General features: G+C 39.5%; 1 protein-coding gene across 1 annotated transcript in view; it reads right to left on the bottom strand.

Annotated features, from left to right (window-relative positions):
* GIPC2 (GIPC PDZ domain containing family member 2) overlaps positions 1–23,759 on the bottom strand; it is a 93,063-nt gene that overhangs the window by 53,747 nt on the left and 15,557 nt on the right. Inside the window, exon 2 of the mRNA XM_040987220.1 lies at positions 4,166–4,351. Within this exon, the coding sequence (XP_040843154.1) occupies positions 4,166–4,351 (186 nt within the window). The remainder of the gene's footprint in view (positions 1–4,165; positions 4,352–23,759) is intronic.

Genomic DNA, 23,759 nt, shown 5'->3' with positions numbered 1-23,759 from the left:
ATCAGGTGCTCATGCTGATAATAAATAAAGGACAAAGGGGTTTTTGCAATGGAATATTTTCTAAGAAATATTTAAGGAATGATATGAGAAAAATTCATCATTTTGCAACCATTATTGGAAAAATTAACTCAGGCGAAACTCACCAACAAATGCTAGCCGTTTGGGGAATAAGTAAGAGAGTGTTTTCATGATTTCAAAGTATCTCACCCCAGTACTTATTCATTACAAAATGAAACTCCCTGGGACCACAGCGGGTTAAGGCACCACTTGTAATACCAGCTGATTCAAGCACCAAGTGCTCCACTTCCAACCCAACTCCTAATTAACGTGTCTGGGAAGGCAATGGAAGCAGACCCATGTAGCTAGGACACTTCCGCATACAAAGGAGACCCGTGTGGAGTTCCAGGCTCCTGACTTCACCAGAAACAGCCCTGGTTTGTGTGGCTATGTGGGGAATGAACCAGCAGACTGATTTCTCTCTCTCTCTGTGTCTCTCTCTCTTCCTCCTTCTCTCCTTCTCTCCCTCTCTCCCTCTCTCTAACTCCACCTTTCATATAAATGAATATTTTAACTAAATAAAAAATAAATAAAAACTTATATCAGCCATGTGCACTACATGACATGCAGCTCTCACCAGCATCAAATTTCATATTGGCAGTTTGGATTTTGTGCCGCTTTCTCCTTTACAAGCACATCGTCTGTCTCCACAGGGCTACTGACTAGTACTCTGAGGCAGGCACATGTTTGACACGACAGTTAAAAAAAAAAATAGAAACACAAGCTCTGAATGTCACAGACTCACATCTAAAACATCCACACATGTTTGCAAAACTTCCAAATCCTCTGCTGGCCTTACAGAGGCACTGCTGCATGTGCCTCATGTCCTGAACTTCCCTTGGATAATCCCACATGACTTTCCCAACTCGCGGATTTTCCATTTGGTCACCCACTCAATCTTCAGCACAGTCATATCTTCTGCAGAGCTAAAAATAGCCATTCCATCAAGTTGGAAGTTAAAGTACCATTTACACTGAGAGCTTTACTGTGTTTAGTTTTTGCTTTTTTTTTTAATTCTTACTTCCATTTTACAGTTCTGTAGGTATAGGGTTTTCCCGTCATTTTTAGCAATGACAGTGCATCACAAGTCAAGATTTGGACAAAATACACAACTTGCTGTACTGTGTCAATCCCATCACTAATTCCTAGCCCAAAGAATAAAAATGCTGGCTTTAGAGTCAGACCTCTTTAATTCAAATCATGCATTTGTCCAGCTCTATGATTTTAGATAATCTGCCTAACCTCAATGAACCTGTTTCTACATTTGTCAAATAAGAATTTCTAGGGGTATGGGAGGGGTGGGGGGAATCCCCAGCGCCTATAAAACTGTACCACATAATACAATGTAAACAACAATTAAAAAAAAACTGTAAAAAAAAAAAAAAGAATTTCTAATAGGATCTACCTGTGTAAGAATCTCAGAGACATCATGTTGAGCCAAAGAAACAGCTAGTTACATAATGTCTGATTATAGAAGTTCGAAGACAAACAAATAGTGATGGAGGTCAGAGTAGTAGCTATTTGTAGAAGAGTATTAGCTGAGAAGAGACACAGAGCTTTCAGAATGGCAACAGTTCAGTGTACCTTGATCTGGATGGTGGTTACACAAATATCAATGTGAAAACATTGATTAATCTATATCTTAAAATGTTTGACCTCTGGGGCTGGTGAATGGCTCAATTGGTTAACTCTCCACCTCTAAGCTCTGGCATACTATTTGAGTGACAGTTTGTGCCCCAGCTCCTGCACTTCCCATCCAGCTTGCTGTTTGTAACTTGGGGAAGCAGTGGAGGATGGCCCAGGGCCTTGGGACCCTGTGCCCATGGGGAATATCTTCAAGGAAGCTCCTGGCTCCTGGCTCCTGGCTTCAGAATGACTCAGCTCTAGCTGTGTTCAGCCAGTTAAGGAATGAGCCAGTAGTTGGAAGAACTGGCTGTCCTTCCTAATCTCTGTACATCTGCCTTTCCAATGAAAATGAATTTTAAAAATCAAAGAAAAATGTTATAACTCCAACAAAAGCAAGTAAAAATTTAAAAAATAAGGAGCCAATTCAGCTTAAGCCAACATCAGCATCCAGATGAGCACTGATTCCAATCCTGATGGCTCCACTTTAAATCTGGCTCCCAGCTAAAACACCTGGGGAAGCAGTAGAAGATGGTCCAAGTGCTTGGGCCCTGCCACTCATATGGAGATCCAGGATGGAGTTCAGGCTCAAGGCTTCAGCCTGGACCAGCCCAAGCAGCGGTGGCTCTTTGAGAAGTGAACCAATGGACAGATCTTTCCCTCTCTTTCCATTTCTGTATCCGTCTCTTTCTTTATCTCTCACTTTCTCTGTATAATCTGCCTTTTAAATAAATAAAATAAGTATTTAAAATAAAAATAAGCCTCGTACCAATGATTAAGTATGAAAACAAACACTAGGAAACGCAGGAACTAAATAAAGATTGTGATTTTCACTAAGTTAATTGCTTTCATCTATTGTTGTTTTTTATGTTTGGTTTTTCTATTGACTAAGTAAAAAATTTTTTAAAACTTCAACATATTCTTTATTACAATGCCAATGAGTAAATTCTCATAATAAGTAGCCTATATGATAAAAACCTGCAAAATAACTACAACATAGTTAACATTCAATGTGTGTTTTCAACTGTCATTATAACTACAATCCTGTGGACTCCATATTTGTGGTTTCAACCCATCTTGGATGAAAAAAAAATTGTAAGAAACTGACCCTACTGAAGATGTACAGATTTTCTTGTTATTATTCCTTAGACAATTATAACAACTATTTACAAAGCATTTACATAGCACTGAGTATTATAAGTAATCAAGAGGTTATATAAAGCTTGCAGGAGGCTTCCAAAAGTTACATGCAAACTCAAGGCCATTTTATATGACAGACCTATTTGTTCACACACATTTGGAACAAAGGAATCCTGGAGCCAATTCCTGGTGGATACAGAGAAATGAATGTATTTATTATAACAGAACTGTTTGTTTAAAAATTTTTACTTGAAAATCTGGTTCACTTTTCCAGATAGCTGCAACAGCCAGGGCTACATCCAGCAGAGACCAGGAGAGAGGAACTCCATCCACGTCTCCCACATGGATGCAGTGGCCCAAAGACATGGGCCACTCTTATGCTGCTTCCACAGATATTTTAACAGGAATCTGGATCAAAAGTGAGCAGCAGGAACTCATCCTGGTGCCTACATGGAATGCTGGAGTCACAAGAAGCAACTTGATCCACTATGTCACAACATTACCCTAATAAAATTATTTGTAAGAGCTGTCTATCTTCCGTTTCACCACTCCTTAAATCTTGTAATTTTCATACCATTGAAACTTCTTTCTCTTGTCTCTGCAGCTCTGTTACTCTCTGTATTTAAATGAAGAATGACATGATTCAAACATAGTTCAAATCATTTGGAAGAGCTTTTTTTTTTTTCTTTTTGCCTTAGCATCTCTATTTTTATTGGAAAGGTAGATTTCCTTAGAGAAGGAGAGACAGAGAGAAAGATCTTCCATTCACTGGTTCACTCCCCAAGTGGCCACAACGGCCAGAGCTGAGCCAATCCAAAGCCATGAGCCAGGAGCTTGTTCCAGGTTTCCACACAGGTGCAGGGTCCCAAGGCTTTGGGCCATCCTTGACTGCCTCCTCAGGCCACAAGCAGGGAGCTGGGTGGGAAGTGAGCAGCTGGAGCATGAACTGGTGCCCATATAGCATGCTGGTGCTTGGAGGTGAAGGATAAGCCAGTTGAGCCATTTCATCAGCCCTTTGTAAGAACATTTTAAAACACATTCATAACGTAGCCAAAAGTACATACAGTTGGAAGTCACACTAAATCATTGGAAACCAGTGTGGAGGTTAAAGATGTTGAAGCTACAGATGTGGAAAAGCTTACATGGACAGGAAATAGAAATAGAATATAAAGTTTAAACTGAAGGTAAAAGATTCAAGCAGAGGGTAAGCAAAATGGTGTCTTGGAACACTTTTCTTTTAGAAGGTAAAACATTACCAAGTCATGTATCCCTGTTGATCCAGCTTTCTCTGAAACTCATTTCTAAATGTTATCCTCAGTACACCTGTTGTTTTTTTAAAGCTTACCTTTATAAAAGCATAGCCAGCACCGTTATCGGTTATAGTGAGACCAAGTGAATCCTCAGATTTATAAACATTCACTTCTTTTGCTGTTCCTTTTACGTGGGCAAATATGAAATCTTCAAGACCTAATTGTCCTCCTAGGAGTTTTTCCATGTTAACTTTAGGTGTGTTTAAAGTACAATATAAAATCTGCAAGAGACAGAAATATTTCAAGTCAGTTTCTACCAGGAAAGCATTACAGTCATTAATAACTTACGCAATAAATGTGTACTGAGTGAAATAGTCCTGTATTTATGGTGTCAAAGATTAAATCACAAAGTGTTTTGTGTATTGTTGCCTGCACAGAATCTAGCACATATTTTTACATAGTCTTACTAGATAATGTGCATTGACTGCTTTGTACAGGCTCTCTTCTGAGAAACTTACATCCATTATCTCATTTAATCTTGATATTAACTTTGTACATCACTAAACCCATACTATGGATGAAGAAACTGAGGCACAGCAAGATGAAGCAAACTGCCCAAGATTGTAAAGGTGGCCATTAGTACAGCCAAACATTTGAGCTCAGGTCTCACCAACCTCAGAAATGTTTAAGTTGCTTCTGCCATGTACAATATTGAAGTCTAAGATTATTGACTCAAGATCTGTGTGGTTCATGCACTGCATATTAAGTGCCTTGTATAATGTACTACCACAATGAGAATATAAGCAACCTGTAAGTAAAAACTGATGTATTTTTTAAGTAAGCAAAAAATGTTATTTCTCTCACAATCTAATGCTCTTGAAAAGAACAATTAGTGAATAAGGTATTAAAATGTATTGGAGTCAAAAGTCAGTCTTAATTACAAATTTATTCAATACTTTACTTTTTTAATTTTTAATTTTATTATTTTTTATTTTATGGTACAATTGCATAAGATCTGGATTACCCTACCCCCTCCCCAAATTCCCAACCCCCAACTGATTCCCCCTATATTACTACAATAGTATAGTCTTTCATAAGCAGTCATATATCCATCAGTCTGTTATTTAAGTGTGTCCTGACATTACTGATACAGACAATGCCAGATAGCCCACAATTTCATTTGGAGTCCATCGTTCATTTGCAAGTAGAGATACATACTGCATCGTATCTTCACATCTGGATATGATAGTCTCAATCATATCACTATACTTTCCTTCAAATGAGAAGCCATGAAATAAATTCACAACAAGAATTAAAGTAAAAAAAAAAAAATTACAGCACCATGGAGCTGCTACTCAATAAAAAACATATCGATGAAGAAATGACAAAGAAAACACAAAAGCTTCTTGAGTAAAATGATGCTACTCTGTGATCTCTGAGTCAGGGAAGAATTTGATAAGAGAAAAGAAACTATTTGGAAGAAATAAAAACAACAGAACACATGAGTTGCAGCAAAAACAGCATGGAAAGGGTTATTGTCTTATAACATACATGGGGGCTGCCTTATATCAGAAAGAACAGATGGCATTTTTCCTTTGGGGATTGATTTATTTCACCGAGTATAACGGTCTCTAGCAGAGACCATGTAGCTGCCAGTGCTATAATTTCCCTCTTTAATGGCTGGGTAATATCCCATGGAGTAGACGAAGCACAGTTTCTTTAATCAGTCCTCTTTAGACGGGCATCTGGATTGTCTTCATGTCTTTGCTATTGTAGATTGTGCTACTGTAAATATAGGATTACAGATCCCCTTCTCACATGCAGTTTTCATTTCCTTTGGATATATTCCTAGAAGCAGGATAGTTGGGTAATGTGGCAGGTTTATTTGGAGTTCTCTAAGCACTCTCCATACTGATTTTCATAGTGGTTGTGCTAGCCTCCACTCCCACCAGCAGTGAAGGAGGGTACCTTTCTCCCCACATCCATGCCAGCAGGTGTTGTTGGTAGAGTTCTGAATGTAGGACAACCTCACTGGAGTCAGATGGAACCTCAAGGTGGCTTTCACTTGTATCTCCCTGATGGCTAGGGAGCCGGAGCATCTTTCCATATGTCTGTTAGCGATTTACATTTGTTCTTTTGAAAATTGTCTGTTCATTTCCTTCACCCATTTTTTAAAGAGTTATTTATTTTTATTGCAAAGTCAGATATACAGAAAAGAGGGGAGACAGAAAGGAAGATCTTCTGTCCAATGATTCACTCCCCGAGTGACCGCAACAGCCGGTGCTGCACCGATCCAAAGCCAGGAGCCAGCAACTTCCTCCAGGTATCCCACAGGGGTGCAGGATCCCAAGGCTTTGGGTCATCCTCAACTGCTTTCCCAGGCCACAAGCAGGGAGCTGGATGGGGAGCAGGGCTGTGGGAATTAGAACTGGTGCCCATATGGGATCCCAGCGAGTTCAAGGCGTGGATTTTAGCCACTAGGCCACTGTGCTGGGCCCATCTTCGCCCATTTTTTTACAGGGTTGTTTTTTACTGTGTCTGCATTTCTGAAGCTCTTTGTAAAGACTGGATATTAGTCCCCTATCAGCTGTGTAATGTGCAAAGATTTTTTCCCATTCCATTGGTTGCTTCTTCACTTTGTTAACTGTTCCCTTCGCTATACAGAAGCTTTTTAGTTTGATGTGGTCCCATTTGCTTATTTTGTCTTTGACTGCCTGTGCTTTTACAGCCTTTTCTAAGAAGTCTTTCCCTATTCCTGTATCTTGGAGAGTGCATCCTATGTTCTCCTTTAACAGTTTGATGGTTTCTAGTGTAGAGTTAGGTCCTTAATCCATTAATAATGTGACAGGTGCGGGTCTTCTTACCTCTGCAGGCTGGTATCCAGTTGTCCCAACAACATTTGTTAAAGAGAACAGGCTTTTTCCCTGGATTGTGTTCAGGTTTTTTTTTTTTCAAGGATTAGTTGGCTACATATGTGTGGGCTCCCTTCTGGGGTTTCTATTCTGTTCCACTGATCTTTTCTATGTCTGTACAACAGGCTGTTTTAATGGCCACTGAGCTATGAGATCTCTTGAGGTCTGGGATTGTGATTCCTCCAGCTTGATTTTTATTATTCAGGATAGCTTTGACTATTTGTGGTCTCTTATGATTCCGGATGAACTTCTGTTTCTTCTTTCCTATTTCTGAGAAGAATGTTGTTGGGATTGATTTGGATTATGTTGAATCTGAATATTACTTTTGGTAATTGGACATTTTGATTATGTTGATCCTGCCAATCCAAGAACATGGTAGGTTTCTCCATTTTCAATGTCTTCTCCTATCTCTTTTTTTAATGTTTATAATTTTCTTCATGGAGGTCTTCCACAAATTTAGTTTAATTCTTAGGGATTTAAGATTCCTCTCACTAGTTTAAAGGGGACTGTACTTCTAATTTCTTTCTCAGTCATAGAATTATTTGTGTACACTAACACCAAAGATTTGTGATCATTAATTTTTTATCCTGTTACCCTGCCAAAGTCTCTTGTGAGTTCCAATAGTCTCTTCACTAAGTCTTTTGGTTCTCCTAAGTAGAAAATCATGTCATCTGAAAATAAGGATGATTTTATTTCCTTGATTCCAATTTGAATTCCTTTAATCTGTTTTTCTTGCCTAATAGCTCTGGCAAAGACTTCCAAAACCATATTGAAGAGTAGTGGTGAGAGTGGACATCCTTGTCTAGTTCCAGATCTTAGTAGAAAAGCTCCCAATTTTCCCTCACTTAGTATGATGCTGGCAATGCGTTTTAGTATATTGCTTTGATTGTGTTATAGAATGTTCCTTCTATGCATATCTTGCTTAAGGTTCTCAGCATGAAGTGGTGTTAGATTGCATCAAATGCCTTCTCTGCATCGATTGAGATGATCATGTGGTTTTTATTTTCAACTTGTTGATGTCACATTTATTGATTTGCAGATGTTGAACAATCCCTGGATGCCAAGAATTAATCCTACTTGGTCCGGGTGAATGATCTGCCTGATGTACTCTTGTACTCAATACTTTTTTAAAAAGGAAGGACTGTGTTTTAGAAAGAGTTACAGCTACTGGGCCCGGCACGGTGGCACACCTGGGATCCCATATGGGCGCCGGTTCTATCCCAGCGGCCCCACTTCCCTTCCAGCTCCCTGCCTGTGGCCTGGGAGAGCAGTCGAGGACGGCCCAAGGCTTTGGGACCCTGCACCCGCGTGGGAGACCTGGAAGAGGCTCCTGGCTTCGGATTGGCATAGCATCAGCCGTTGCGCTCACTTGGGGAGTGAATTATCGGACGGAAGATCTTCCTCTCTGTCTCTCCTCTCTGTATATCTGCCTTTCCAATAAAAAAATAATAAAAATAAATCTTTAAAAAAGAGAGAGAGAGAGTTACAGCTACTAAGGAGAATGGCAGGGGGCAGAGCAGGATTGTGGTAGGTTAAGCTACCACCTGCAACACAGGCATTCCACACTGGGCGCCAGTCCAAGTTCCAGCTGCTTCACTTCTGATCAAATTCCTGCTAATGTTCATGGGAAAGCAACAAAAGATGGCAAAGTGCTGCCATCCACATGAGAGAGCCAAATGAACCAAACTCTTGGCTTCAGCCTGGGCCAACCCAAGTTATTAAAGTCATCTGAGAAGTGAACAAGCGAATGGACAAAGCCTCTCTCTGTATCTCCCTCTCTCCAACTCTGCCTTTTAAATAAATAAACCTTTTATACATATATATGTATACATATATATGCATGTATACATATATGTAGATAAACACACACATATATATACATATAGAGAAAGAGAAATTAAAGCTACTTGCCCAAATTCATGTGATTATAGAAAAAGAGCAAAAAAGAAACAACAGTACAAAGCTGCGTAGTTTTTTTGTTTGTTTTCTTTGAGATTTATTTGTTTATTTGAAAGACAGAGTTACAAAGAGAGAGGGAGAGACACAGAGAGAAATATTCCAATGGTAGTTGACTCCCCAAATAGCTGCATTGGTCATCGGTGGACCAGGCCAAGACCAAAAGTCTGGAAGTCCATCTTGGCTTCTCACATGGGTGACAGCGGTCAATGTACTTGGAGCCAACTTTTGCTGCTCTCAAAGGAGCATCAGTAGGAAGCTGGATCTGAAGTGACATAGCTGGCATCCAAGCCAGTACCCATGTGGGATCCTGGTATCCATTGCAGGCAGTAGCTTAACCTGCTACCTTACAGCTCAAGTCCCAAGAAAGCATTTCAATATGGCTGTTCTTTGTAGACATAACTAACTAGAATTTTTAAAACCTTTTTTGTCAAGTAATGTCTGTCACCGATTTTGTTAGCCTTAATCACCGAGCCTCACTGCAGCCCTCAGCGCCCACCAGCATCCCTAAATTTGACATCATCCTAATTCCCACAAAGACCCTGAGCCTTAACACCCATAATCCTCAATAAGCTCAAATACTGGGCACAACTGCTACTCATAGAATGGCTCTTTGGGCTATGTCAGAAATAGGCCTGAATTATGTTACATAAAATAAAGCCCTCCTTGCCACACGATGAAAGGTTCAGAGTGGTCAGCAGAGCACAGAGCAAATCCCAGAGGGGTGTGAAAGGAGCTAGCGATAAGGACAAGGAAAAGGCCATTGAGCACAAAATAACAAATGTTCACAGGGTGAAAAAATTTTTGTCCCCACCCTTTCCTTTTTCCATTCAGACCTTTAATTTAACCCTCTGGTTCCCCATGATACAAAAATATAATCCAATTTTGTTGATACTATAGTAAACTTTTGAAAATTTTTTTTAGTATAAAGACTATTATTCACAGAAGAAAATAATTACAGCAATAACAGCTCCTATTTGTGATTCTAATTGTAAAATCAACAGCATAGTCAGTCCACTAACAAAAATCATCATCAATGGGTACAGGGAAAAGGGAGTATGTCCAGAAAATAACTTTTGTGATTTCCTTTCTCAAAATAATCAGAAAAAGAAATAAACATAGATTTCTCCTTTCTTTGGGTGAGTTTGTCAGTCATACTCATTCCCAGAGTATCACAAGTATCAGTCACATTAAAACACTTCACCAGCTAGATAGAAAATGAAACATAAACATAGTAATAGCATAGTAGGAAAGATGAAAAAAAACCCACCCCCAAAAAAGGTAATAGAAAGCAAACTGTAATACACAATAAGCCTTGACTATCTAAATCAAAAGGAATGTCCCGTCCACACCATGACTTTACCCTACACTGACTTCTACATTTTCTTCAATCCGAAATCTAAAATGCAAGCCCTCTGTTCTTGTCTACTGAGATCCTGCTCAACTGTGACTACCCAGGTAAAATCTCTCCCTCCACTGTGCTCATACAGCACAAACCTACCCTCATTTGACTATCTAAGTCTCCTGGCTCTTTTCTCCTGCTATCACAGCTCTCGATAGCTATACCCACCAGGCTCTTAGCAGGCAACATTTATATTCCTTTCTGCAAGCATAATCTAGGCCAGGAGACAGGCATGAGGTGTTCAATGCCGGCCAGGAAGACAGGCATGAAATGATGTCTAGGAAGATGATGATATCTAGGAAGCTTCTGGGAATTGAAGACACATGGAAAATGACAATCCCTTTCTTGCTCCTGGGTGCTGTCTTTCCATCACCATCCCACCAATAGCTGAGGGAATCACCAATGCCAACAATGGCAAACCAGTGAGGTAGAGAGTTCCCAAATCATTGATAATATTTTTGCTATTGTAGCCAACTCAGAGTAATCTACTTCTTATATAAAATAACAGATTATCTCATTCCAGACAAGTTGAAAAGGCCAAATTCCCTGAGCCTGGAGAATACAGAACTAGGGCCAGACCACAGTCTCACCTCCTAGTCCATAGTTTTCTGTTACCTTTCGTTTTTACCCACCCCTGCTGTTTAACAATCTTTACAGGATGACCTAACCCCTCTCCATAAAATCATTCTTCTTGTTAATACTGGAAGCAAGATGCAAATGTCCCTTTCTGGACATTTTCTAATGGTACAAAAAATGAGATTAGCATTAGGATGCCATAATACTTCAGTGAACTGAAAGAATCACAATTCTCCTTGCACTTCAATTTTGTTAAAGGATAAAACAAGAGAGTAGTGAAAAAGATTTTTAAGGTAAACATGTTTATTAGAAAGAGAGATTCACAGAGAGAAGGAAAGAGAGAAATATCTTACATCTGCTGGTTCATTACCCAAATAACTGCAACTGCTGGAGCTGTGCTCATTTGAAGCCAGGACCCAGGAGCTTTTTCTGGGTCTCCTGTACAAGTGCAGGGTTCCAAGGCTTTGAGCCATCATCCATTGCTTTCCCTGTGAGATATTAGCAGAAAATTGGATGGGCAGTGAAACAGCCAGGACATGGACTCGTGGCCATCTGCAATGCCAGTGCTTGCAGGCAGATTAGCCAGTTGAACCATCATGCCAGTCCCAAGGTATAGTTTTTAAAACTGGAGAATTTTAAAGATAACTGTAATGGTTCATCTCATTATTGGGAATATTCACTTTGAAAGCAATGGGAAAATCCAACCCAGAATGGCTGGCTTAGTGAAATTATCAGCTCCTTGAATTAAGTGTTATGGGGTAGGACTACAAGAGAGAATGTTTTCAGCTGAAATTAGCAGAAAGCAGCCTTTTCAACTTGTCTGAAATGAAATAATTTGTTACTTTATATAAGAGGTAGATTTAATTTCCCTTATAAACTACATTATCTTTCAACATTTTTGTTGCAAGATAACTTGTGAGCTGCATTGCTATGTATTTATATTTCAATGGGCACTTTTGAATTCTTATCACATGGTTATTATGCATCATTGAAAGTTGATATTGCTAAGATAAGTCTGAACCATTGCATACAGCTATTAATATAAATTAATCCTACCTTGGCTCTAGGGCACCATCATACAAGTATACTCCACCAATGTGCTATAATGCTATTAAATATATTACTTGTCCTTACTGCTACAGAAGACATTCTCGACCACAAATAAGTTAACAGTTCTCTCCAAAAACACATCAAATACATTTTTAAAACTCCGGGAAGTTCCATTTCCTGCTTTCTTTTGTTTAATGTCTTCTTAAACAGGAACTGAGTTGGCCAGAGATTCTCTGTCTTCCAAAGATCTCTGTAAGAAATTACAGGCTTGTGTAACTGGAACTACAGTATTTCAGGATGTGGTTTGAAATGTAAACAACTGGAACCATTACCTCTTGTGATTCCCTAAAGCATAGCTAAATATTTTTATATGACAACTTGCATGTCTCCACAAACCTAACTCACTTTTTATACTTTGCTTCAAAAAAGCATTATTGAAATATCAGTCAATGGCACTAATAATTATAAGATTAGTAATGAAAGCAATGGTACTTTCATTAGGTGTTAATATCACATCTTTTTTAAAGATTTATTTATTTTTATTGCAAAGTCAGATATATAGAGAGGAGTAGAGACAAAGAGTAAAATCTGCCTTCTGATGATTCACCCCCAAGTGACTGAAAAGGCCAGAGTTGAACCAATCTAAAGCCAAGAGCCAGGAGCCTCTTCTGGGTCTCCCCTCCCGCCCCCCCCCCCGGGGGGGGGCAGGGTGCAGAGTCTCAAGGCTTTAGGCTGTCCTCAACTGCTTTCCCAGGCCACGAGCAGGGAGCTGGATGGGAAGCAGGGCTGCCAGGGTTAGAACTGGCGCCCATATGGGCTCCCAGCATGCTCAAGGCGAGAACTTTAGTTTCTAAGCCACTGCGCCAGGCCCATTATCACATGTTTACAAACAGGAAAACAACTTGGCTTATGCTTCTTTTGTTAATGACTAAAGCTTTATCCGGGCTGCTCCATTATCCAAGTCTCAAAAACTTTTTCTCAGAAAGGAAAAATAATAATAACACTTTCCACCAAGCTAATTTCCCTTAAAATAGCAAGGATTAAAAACAACCTAAAATTGGAGCAAAATAAAAGGTTAGATACCACATGTTTGCCTTAATTTAACCTGTATTTTTTTTTATTTTTGGTCCTGTCATTGATACTGTCTCAACACATGTGTTTCGAAAAATTGAAATTGCATTATTTTTAACATATTGTTTACTCAATACTATGTCAATCAATTCCATAACACTATATATTATTGCTGACGTTTTGTTGGGGCTTTTAACTGTTCAGAATCTTACTCTGTTAGCTTTGCCTTCAGACCAGGGAAGGCCTCCCCAAGAAGCCGTTGAATGCTGGACTTAATGCTGGGTGTGTGCTTGCAATGAAGGAATCTCAACTGAACTTGAACTGTGGTTATGCCCCATGGGGGGAGGGTTGTGGGAGGAGTGGGGGAAATCCAAGCACCTATAAAACTGTATCACATAATACAATGTTATTAACAATAAAAAAAAAAGGAAGGGGGAGTAAAACTTAAGCTAGACCAAAGAAGTTCTCCAATCTGTGAAGAAAAATTGGTACTTGAAATAAAATTGAGCACAGTAAAAAAAAAAAAATTGGAGCAAAATAACTATAAAACAGAGAGGATCAGCTTGCCACAGGGACAGAAGTATACCGCTCAGAACTCCTCCTAAAGTTCTGAGCATCTTATGCTATGTGATTCTCGCCCCGCCCCCCACAACTGTTTAATAAAAGCTGTTACATCAAGAAACGTTTGTAACTCAACCTGTTCTTCCCTGATATTCATAAGCTGAGCAACTCTCATCACAATTACTTATACAAACCGTGAATGCTGATGCTCCCTGCCAATAAAGCCCTGTGAAAGCAAAGGAAATGAAGAGTCTATTTTATGACAATTCAGGAGGAAGAAAAGAAAGAAAGGAAGGAAAGAAGGAAGGAAGGAAGGAAGGAAGGAAGGAAGGAAGGAAGGAAGGAAGGAAGGAAGGAAGGAAGGAAGGAAGGAAGGAAGGAAGGAAGAAAGAAAGAAAAAAAGAAAGAAAGAAAGAAAGAAAGAAAGAAAGAAAGAAAGAGAGAAAGAAAGAGAGAAAGAAAGAAAGAAAGAAAGAAAGAAAGAAAGAAAGAAAGAAAGAAAGAAAGAAAGAAAGAAAGAAAGAAAGAAAGAAAGAGAGAAAGAGAAAGAAAGAGAGAAAGAAAGAGAGAAAGGAAGACAGAAATCAGTATCAAGGTCCATGAAATCCTGATTGCTTACTGGCATAAGCTATTTTCAGATGTCAACTCATGTAATCTTTACAATATTACATACCCATTTTTCACAGTTGAGAAAAAAAAAGGTTTACAAAGGGGAAAAAATGGCTGTATAGCATTTGGTACAGATGTCATTCCAAATCGGACTGACTAACAACTGCAAGCTTTTTCTCTACAGTGTCTCTCTGCCACTTAAAATCTGCCTAAGGACATTTCAGTTACATTCACATCCTAATGTATTAGCTCAACTAATTTTTATGAGTCAAATTAGGCAGACAAGTCTCATCATGGCCATTACAGAGGAGAAAACCAGCCCAGACTAGTTAAGTGATCAGGAATTGACAGGGCCAGAACTGGAATACAGACTGTGGAGCTTTTTCCAACCCATGGTACTGTACTATGATATAAATAAAGTTCAACTTTGAATTCAAACTAAACAGAAGGTAGACAGTATGCAGCTACCTACTCCCTAAAAAACAGTAAGCATGCCTTGCAAAAAAAAAGAGCTATTTGTAATTATACTTTAAAAGTCAAATACATGGGGCTGCTGTTGTAGCACGGTAAATTAAGCCACCACCTGCAATACCTGCATCCCATAAAAGCACTAGTTTATGTCCTTACAGCTCATTCCTCTTCTGACCCAGCTCCCTAAAAGCTACCTGGGAAAAGCAGAAAATGACCCAAGTGCTTGGGTCCCTGCCACCCAAGGAGAGACCCAGATGGAGTTGCTGCGCCTACAGCCTGGCTCAGCCTGTCACTGCAGCCATTCAGGGAGTACACCAGCACAAGGAAGTAGTCAACTTCTCTCTCTCCTTTCCTCCGGTTCGCTCCCCCTCCTCACTGTAACTCTTTTCAAAGAAATAAATCTTTTAAAAAGTTAAACAAGATTTAATAAATATAAAAATATCAATTCTGCATTACTCTAATTTAAAATAGTAATTTTAAATTTAATTTAAATAATTTTAAAACTACCTTGTTACTCCCTCATTTCTTTGAATGATAAACAGTCATGTGAAAATCTAATGCTTCTTATTTCCCAGTATAACACTAAGGTTAAACTTCTTGGATCTATTTTAAAACATTCATGGTTTCAATACACGTTGACTTTACCTTCACCTTGTCAATAGCCACGGTCATCTAGAAACAAGGCTCACAGTTTGGAAAAGATATAAATTTGGCAACAAGGCACATATTTAGAAACCTGATACTGCATGCTCTATTTAGACCTTCATGAGGATATTGTATAAAGCCTTGCCTCGAACTGTGTAGAACTTTCTATAAATGATTCACTTCTAAATTAGCTGCCCTCAGTCAGCAGTGGCAAGCCTTAAATAAAAGGTGAGTCACCCTTTGTACTCTTTCTTGCCCAGCACAACTACTTCTTTCATTGTTTGTAACAAGTAAAATGATACAACCAAAAGAACTCTTCTCCGAACACAAGAGTACATGGTCAAATTCGTGTTCTTAACCTAGCTCAGGATAACCAAAGGAGCATTTTTTACTAACACAAGACAACTCTGTGCCCAAGGAAATCAAAACAAGAAAGTGATTCTTGAGACCTAAGGGAAGGGTAAAGGAATAGGAACAGGTTTCTGTCTCGCCTTTGTGGACATGACACAGATACTGCACCAACAAGATAAATCAAATATGCATAGCTATATATAAATCATCCTCTCCCATAGTATTCTTATACTCAGAGGCGATACATGAGCTTATCCTAGTCTAATACTGCTACAAGGTTACACGCCAATTTTAAAGACATCATAAATCACCACAAGCCATTCTTGTCAGGTGCTATTTCAAGTTTTCCAGCTTTCTGAACTGTATTTTAAAACCTTCCTATTTGGCACTAAAAGTGGAAAAGTACCTAAACATACAAGGAGGGCTGCAACAGAAGACATTTCAGAACATTGTGGTATAGCAATGTGGTTTATGAGATTTAATAATTATTATACATTATAATTACTAGTAAATACATTTGTGAATTGCACTTACCAGTTTACCAAACAAATGCACAGATACAATTTGTTTAAAAAAAAAGTTCATTAGATTTCAAAAAGATACTTAAACATAAGTTAACAATTTAGGGAGGTGTGAAGAGGAGGGCATTTAGTGTAAAAATGATGACACTTATACACCACATGGCAAGCCTGGATCTAAGTACCAACCCTGCTTCTGATCCCAGCTTCATGCCAATGCACTCTTCGGAAGGCAGAAGCTGGCGGCCCGAGTATTTGGCACTCTGCCACCCACGTGGGCAACGCAGATGGAGTTCCAGGCTCCTGGCTTTCACCAGGGTTAGTCCCTGCTGTTACAGGGGAACTGAATCAGAGGATGGAAGACCTCCGTCTCTCTGTGTCTGCCTTTCAAATAAAAGATCAATCATTTTTTTAAGTTTGTATGGATGTTTACTCACTTTGCACTCTCACATTGGCTGAACTGTGTTTTACTCGCTTTCTGACCTCTGTTCTCTCTCCAAGCAGCTTCTTCCTTGACTGCCTGCCAACATTACTGCTATCCCTGCCAGCAGGACTCCTGGTTCTGGAGCACAAAGGGCATCAAAAAACAAGGGAAAGGAGACCAAGCAGGGTCCAGAGGCTTCCGGAAGAAGCTAGCAAGCTGCATAAGGTTCCATTCTCAACTCCCAGGAATGTGTCGCCAAGCCAGAGCCAGAACGAGGAGTACCAGTCTCTTGGCTCCAGGCTGGGTACTAACACTGGGCTCTCACTACCTGCTTCTATTTTTATAACCCTACACAATCTCCTCTTCCTCCATATCCTAAATGCCTTTAACGTGAAAACTCCCTTACTGCCCAGGAAAAAGGCTTACACACGGATACTTCAAAAAGTTTGTGGAAAATTGACTTAAAAGACTATATTATCTTAAGACAAAATTTTCAAACCCATGCATGACTTTTTCATAATACACAGTTCAATGAGCTTTTTGAAAATCATTTACATGGAAAGGGAAATTCATGTGTATATGGAACTGAGATCATGAAAAATAAAAATAAATAACTAAATTTTTTTAAAAGAAAGAAATTTGTATACTTATTTGGATGGCAAAAATTGAGGCAGAGGAAGAGAGAGAGAGAAAGATCTCCCATGCGCTGCTTCACTCCCCAGCTTTCTGCTGCCACCATGGGTGAGCCAGGCTGAGGACAAGAGCTAGAATCGCAACCCAGGTCTCCTGTATGGGTGGCAGGGATCCAAATGCTTGAGCCGTCACCTACTGCCTCTCAGGGTCAACGTAGCAGGAAGCTGGAGTGAATAGCCAGAGACAGTTAATTAAGCCCAGATTCTCCTAAGTGAGACACAGGTATCTTAACTGCCTTATAAATGTAGGTTAATTACTTACTTTTTGAAGACTGTTCACATGTATGAATTCCAAAGGTTTTTTTTAAAACCTAAAGAAACTTTCTTTAAAAGATTTTATTTTTTATTTAGTTTGCTTTTCAAGTCACAGACAGAAGGAAAAAGAGAATGAGAGAGAATTGTATCCTCTATTTCTCTCTCGCACTTGACCACTATAGCTAGGGCTGATCCTGGCTGAAGGCATCCAGAGCTACATCCAGGGCTCAAACATGAATAGCAGAAACCCAAGTGCCTGGACCATCCACTGCTTTACCAGGACCGTTAGCAGGGAGCTCGATCTGTAGCAAACAGCCAGTATTTGAGCCAGTGCCCTGATAGGGGAAGAAAGTATTACAAATGGCAGCTTAACTTTCTGGGCCACAACCCAGCCCAAATGAAGTTCTCTTTTAAGCACACTTTCCTTTTGTAGTGCCCTCACATATTATGCTACTTAAATAGCATGTATATGATAAATGCTTTTTAACTGTGTTTTTCTTCTATCTACAGCAGGCAATCTGGTCATAATTAGGATAGCATCAGGTCCCAGTTTATTCTGATATCCAAAGAGTAATCATAAATACCATCCTTTTCCCTCTCTGAACTGTCTGGGACTAATATATAAATTATGTTTAGCAATTTATAATGCATTTCCTATTAAGATGATCAAATCAACATGTTCCCATTTCAAGATGCTGAGACTACGACAAGATGGGAGAAAGCAAAATTCCACAGTTAGGCTGTTGAGAAAAGCTAGCGGTTGGGGTTATCCTCTCTCCCTTGGCGTTGAGGTAATCTTCCCCACACTTATGGGAGGAGACCACCAGTGCCCATGATTCTTGAGCACATATGTAAGAGTCCAGGATACTTAATGAAAATAGAAACGTTGAAAATTAACTAAATGTTCAGTGCAGGAAGAAAGTTGAATGACAGAATTAAGTGTCATTTCTACAAATGCAAAGGTACTTCACAAAGCTCAAGGAAAATCTAAAAGATGAGTTTATTTGGGAACAAAAAATCAAAATCATGCATTTAAATATCTTCAAAACTTTCCTAGAAATTGTATTATGAAAAAAATTACTCATGAGTACAAAAAATTTTCACCAAAACAAACACTATGTTTTAATTAAATTTTCTACTAACTTTTTAAGAAACCCTATATGACACAAAGAACTCTTATATTTTGCTAAAAAATTATTTTTGGCTTAGGACTATAAACATTTGCAAATACAATATAGATTGGCATATTTAATATTTCTCAAGTTTAATTAAGGTACCTGAAGTAGTTGATCAGGTTTATAGTAAATGTAATTGAAGTGGCTCTCATCAGAAGATGAGTCACTCTAATGGAATGCCACACTATGCTTAATCTGAGAATCATTTCCAAAAACAAATATATCTCATTTTGCTTTCCTTATTTCTGGGTTTATGCAAAGGGTGAAATAATGAATGTTGTACTGGCCTAGAATCAAAAAACTAATAAAATGTTGCAAAAAATTATTTCAACCAGCTTCTCTTTTTAAGGTTCATCTTTTAAACCTTTGTTCTAGACATCTAACATACTATTTCATTTAAATTTCACAGCAATCCTATAAGATGGATTGTATTATTTGTACACTTTAGCAATGAGAAAATTGAAGTTAGTGCCAACAATCAAACCCAAGACACCATCTTATCCGGAATCCCATCTCCCCATTTAACTGTCTTCAAGGCTGTGTTTTTCTATCACATCATCCCACCTCCCCAACCACATAGAAACCCAAAAATTTGTCTAAAGACAACATGTGATGCTTTGGATATTACAAGAACTTGGAAACAAACCACATGCTCCACTCCATATAATAAAAATCACATTGAAAACTGAGATTGAAAACATTGAGATTGAAAACTGAAAGTATACCACCAGCAGAAAGACCACCTGCTAATTTCACATTTTAAAGAGTTACTTATCCTTACTAGTTGCTGCTTGCACGCCCGGAATCCCATATGGGCGCCAGTTCTATCCCAGCGGCCCCACTTCCCTTCCAGCTGCCTGCCTGTGGCCTGGAAAAGCAGGACGGCCCAAGCTTTGGGACCCTGCACCCACGTGGGAGACCCGGAAGAGGCTCCTGGCTTCAGATTGGCATAGCATTGGCCGTTGTGCTCACTTGGGGAGTGAATCATTGAACGGAAGATCTTCCTCTCTGTCTCTCCTTTCTGTATATCCACCTTTCCAATAAAACATAATAAAAATAAATCTTTTTAAAAAAAATTAAAAAGAAGAAATGGGCACGGGAAATGGGCAAACATTTCACAAAGGAACAAGCCCAAATGGCAAACAAGCATATGAAAAAATGCTCTAGTTCCCTGGCAATAAGGGAAATCCAAATTAAAACATCGATGAGGTACCACCTAACACCAGTAAGATTGGCCCACATAAACAAGAACACCAACGACGCTTGCTGGCGAGGATGCGGGGAAAAGGGAACCCTACTCCACTGCTGGTGGAGCTGCAGGTTGGTACAGCCTTTATAGAAATCAGTCTGGAGAACACTCAAACAACTCAAAATCTGCATACCATATGACCCAGCAATAGCACTCCTAGGAATATATCCAAAACACCTGTTTCACGACAAACCAACATGCACCCCTATGTTCATAGCAGCACAATCAGTAATTGCAAAAACATGAAAGCAACCGAAATGCCCATCAGCAGAAGATTGGATAAGAAAGCTTTGGTTCATCTACTCCATGGAATACTACTCAGCTATTAAAAAAAACAAAATGTAGTTCTTTGTGGCTAAATGGGCACAACTGGAAACTATAATGCTAAGGGAAATGAGCGAATCCCAAAAGGTTAGATACCACATGTTTGCCTTGATTTAACTTGTAATTTTTGTTTGATTGTTACTTTTTGAACCTGTCATTGATACTGTCTCAACCCAGGTGTTTTGAAGAATTGAACTTGCATTATTTTTAACATATTGTTTACTCAATACTATGTCAATTAATTCCATAACATTGTATATTGATGCTGATGTTTTGTTGGGGCTTTTAACTGACCGGAACCTTACTCTGTTAGCTCTACCTTCAGACCAGAGAAGGTCTCCCCAAGAAGCCACTGAACTTATCTGGACAATAAGATGCTGGACTTTATGCTAGGTATATGCTTGCAGTGAAGGAATCTCAACTGAACTTGAACTGTGGTTATGCAGCAAGGTGGAGGAATCCACCATGGGGGGAGGGGTGTGGGAGGGGTGGGGGGAATCCCAGTGCCTATAAAACTGTATCACATAATACAATGTTAATAGCAATTAAAACAAATAAATAAAACTTAAAAAAAAAAAGCAAACTATGAGTGACAAGCTGTAAAGTCCCTTCTTCAAGGGTCAACATTGTAGCACAGCAAGTTAAGCCACCAATCTTGAATATTGGCATCCCATATGGGAACACTGGTTCAAGTCCCAGATGTTGTGCTTCAGATTCAGCATCCTGCTAATGTGCCTGAGAAGGCAGAAGATGATGGCCCAAGTGTTTGCCACCCATGTGGAGTGTGTCTTTGAGCCAGAATGGCTTGTGGCTCCTGGCCTTGACTTGCCCAGCCTTGGCTATTGTGGTTATTAGGAAAGTGAATAGTTGATGCAGTGTCTCTCTCCCCCTGTGTGTCTCTCCAATATTTTTTGAAATCTCTTCTTGTCTTTCTCTTATCCATAGATTAGTACATTTGTCTTCAGTGCTTTTCTCTACTTGTATTATATTTAATGAAAATCTTTTTTATAGGTGGGCAGAAAGACAGGTTAGGAAATGCTGACAACTGTTGATGCTGTGCACACAAGAGCTTATTCCAGTATTATCTTTGCTTTGCATGCACTATATTTAAAGTTGCCATAACAAAGTGTGAAAAAAAAATTAAATCTACTACATACTAATTACCAGTCCCTGCCCACAGAAGCTCTCAATCCTATCAAAGAGACAGGCAGTAGGTTCAGAATTACCATTCAGTCTGAGGAAAGTTATGGAAGTTCAGAGGAGATTAGAGGAGAGGCCCAAAACTGTTTTGGGATACAGTTAAGGTTTAGGCTAGTAACTGTGGCTTCTTATAGCAGCAACAAAAATTATTAAGAAGAGAGGAAACATTCCCTGATGAAGGGAATGTCTAAAAGTATAAAAGTCATACAAAGCTGCAAGTGACTTCATGTTCATTCCAGATAAGCATGGACAGTATCTACCACTTACATTCTCCCAATTTAAAAAAAAATCTCAGAATGATTGCCACACCCATAGTCCTCTCCTGTGGGACTCCTATCTATCTTTCGCCTGTCTTTGCCTTCAGGACCCTAAAGGTGGGACCAGATGAGCTCTTGAGCCATAGACTCAAGGGCCCTATTCTACCTGTCCTGTGTCCCCTGACACACAGATTCTCTCTTAGGGAGTTTGAGTTGAGACCCAGAGAGGGCACTTAATGTACAGAGACAAACACACACACACACACACACACAAAGACAGAAAATAAGGCAATCAAGGCAATGGAGCAGCAAAGTCAAGAGACTGAGGAGAGTCAATAGAGGAGCTTAGATGGAAGATGAAGGACAACTGGTCTCTCTCTTGGTTCCCAAGACTTTAGAACTACTGTTTCAATGCAGACAGGAGCACAATGTTCCAGCTGTTGATGGAACCTAACCACAAAATGGCAGAAACTTCCTCATCTCCCTGTACGTCCTAATAATATAAACAGACACTGTTATAGACTGAGTGTTTGGGTTCCCTGAAATTTATATGTTGAAATTTGGAGATAGGACCCCCAAGGAGATTGAAGATCCCCCACCACTGTATATCCTGGAAGCCAAACACGGAATTAAAGAACATTATAGAGCTTAAAACTCAGTGTGTGGGGGCTGTTTTGTTGTTGTTGTTTTGATTCATTTATTTCATTATTTGAAAAGCAGAATTACAGAGGGGAGAGACAGAACGATTTTCCATCCACTGATTCACTCCCCCAATGGCTGCAATGTCTAGGGTTGGGTCAAGCTGAAGCCAGGAGCTTCTTCCAGGTATCCTTCATTGGTACAGGCGCCCAGACACTTGAGCCATCTTCCATTGCTTTCCCAGGAGCATTATCAGGGAGATGGATTGGAAGTGAGTAGCTAGGTCTCAAATTAGTGCCCAGCTGGTACTCTGCCATCACAGGCAGCAATGTTCCTCACTATAACACAATGCAAGCCCCCTAAATAAACTATTAAATTCATGTGAAGTCTGTTATTTTTTTTTTTCAATTTACTTTTTTACCTACTGGAATAGGTATTTTGGAAGGATATGCCTTGTTTGACTCGCAGTACTGAGTCTCATCCATATTTGATTCAGAGGAGATTGTGCTTTGGACTTCTGAGATGGTGCTATTTAAGACCTTGAGTCTACTGAGACTGTGTGAATGTATATTTTATGTGAAAAGGACATGAGTTTTGAGGTGCAAGGGTCAGAGCATGATGATCTTAGCATCTATCCCATTCAACATTTCCGCTGAAACTTAATACCCAAAAACATACACTAAATGGCAGGAGGTAGGCCTTTGAGGTATAATAGAACAATAGGATCAGATGAGGTCATGAGGGTGTGGTCCCAAGAGACTCAAGTTTCCAATTTGTTATGTCTCACTATGTAACACCCTGTGCCTCCTCAGGGCCCTACAGAGAGTCCCAGTCAGCAAGAAGTTTCCCACTGGATGCTGAACAGAGGCTAGTAGTCTGCTCCTAGACTTCTCACCTCCAGTACCACGAGCACCACAGCATTCAGTTAGAGCAACAGAAAACACTCAGATGACACCCAACCCAGAGGTTTAGACTTTACTCACATACCTACTTCACTGGAGTTCCAGCACTAGAAAAAACAGTCTTAATCCAGGTAATTGCTACCTTCCTGACAGCGATGAGGTCCATAAGGCAGCTGGATTGGATTCTCCTCCCACATCTCAGAATGAGTCATATTGTTCATGAAATTTTTATGCAAAAATAATGCTGGTACTCGTGAGAAAATATTGAACAATGCTTAGTGATTGCAATATATTTACAATTTGTCTTATGGCACTGTGCAAAGGCAGAAAACTGCCATGATAATCAGTTTAAATCAAACATTATTTATAAAGAATATATAATGAGGGGCAAGCATTGCAGCACAGAGGGTTAACTACTGCCTACAATACCAACATCCAATTTGGGCACCA

Source organism: Ochotona curzoniae, unplaced genomic scaffold, assembly GCF_017591425.1.
Source record: "Ochotona curzoniae isolate NIBS_2020 unplaced genomic scaffold, NIBS_Ocur_1.0 contig_4612, whole genome shotgun sequence".
In the NCBI taxonomy this organism is placed as follows: domain Eukaryota; kingdom Metazoa; phylum Chordata; class Mammalia; order Lagomorpha; family Ochotonidae; genus Ochotona; species Ochotona curzoniae.
This window is presented reverse-complemented; position numbering and strand designations above follow the sequence as displayed.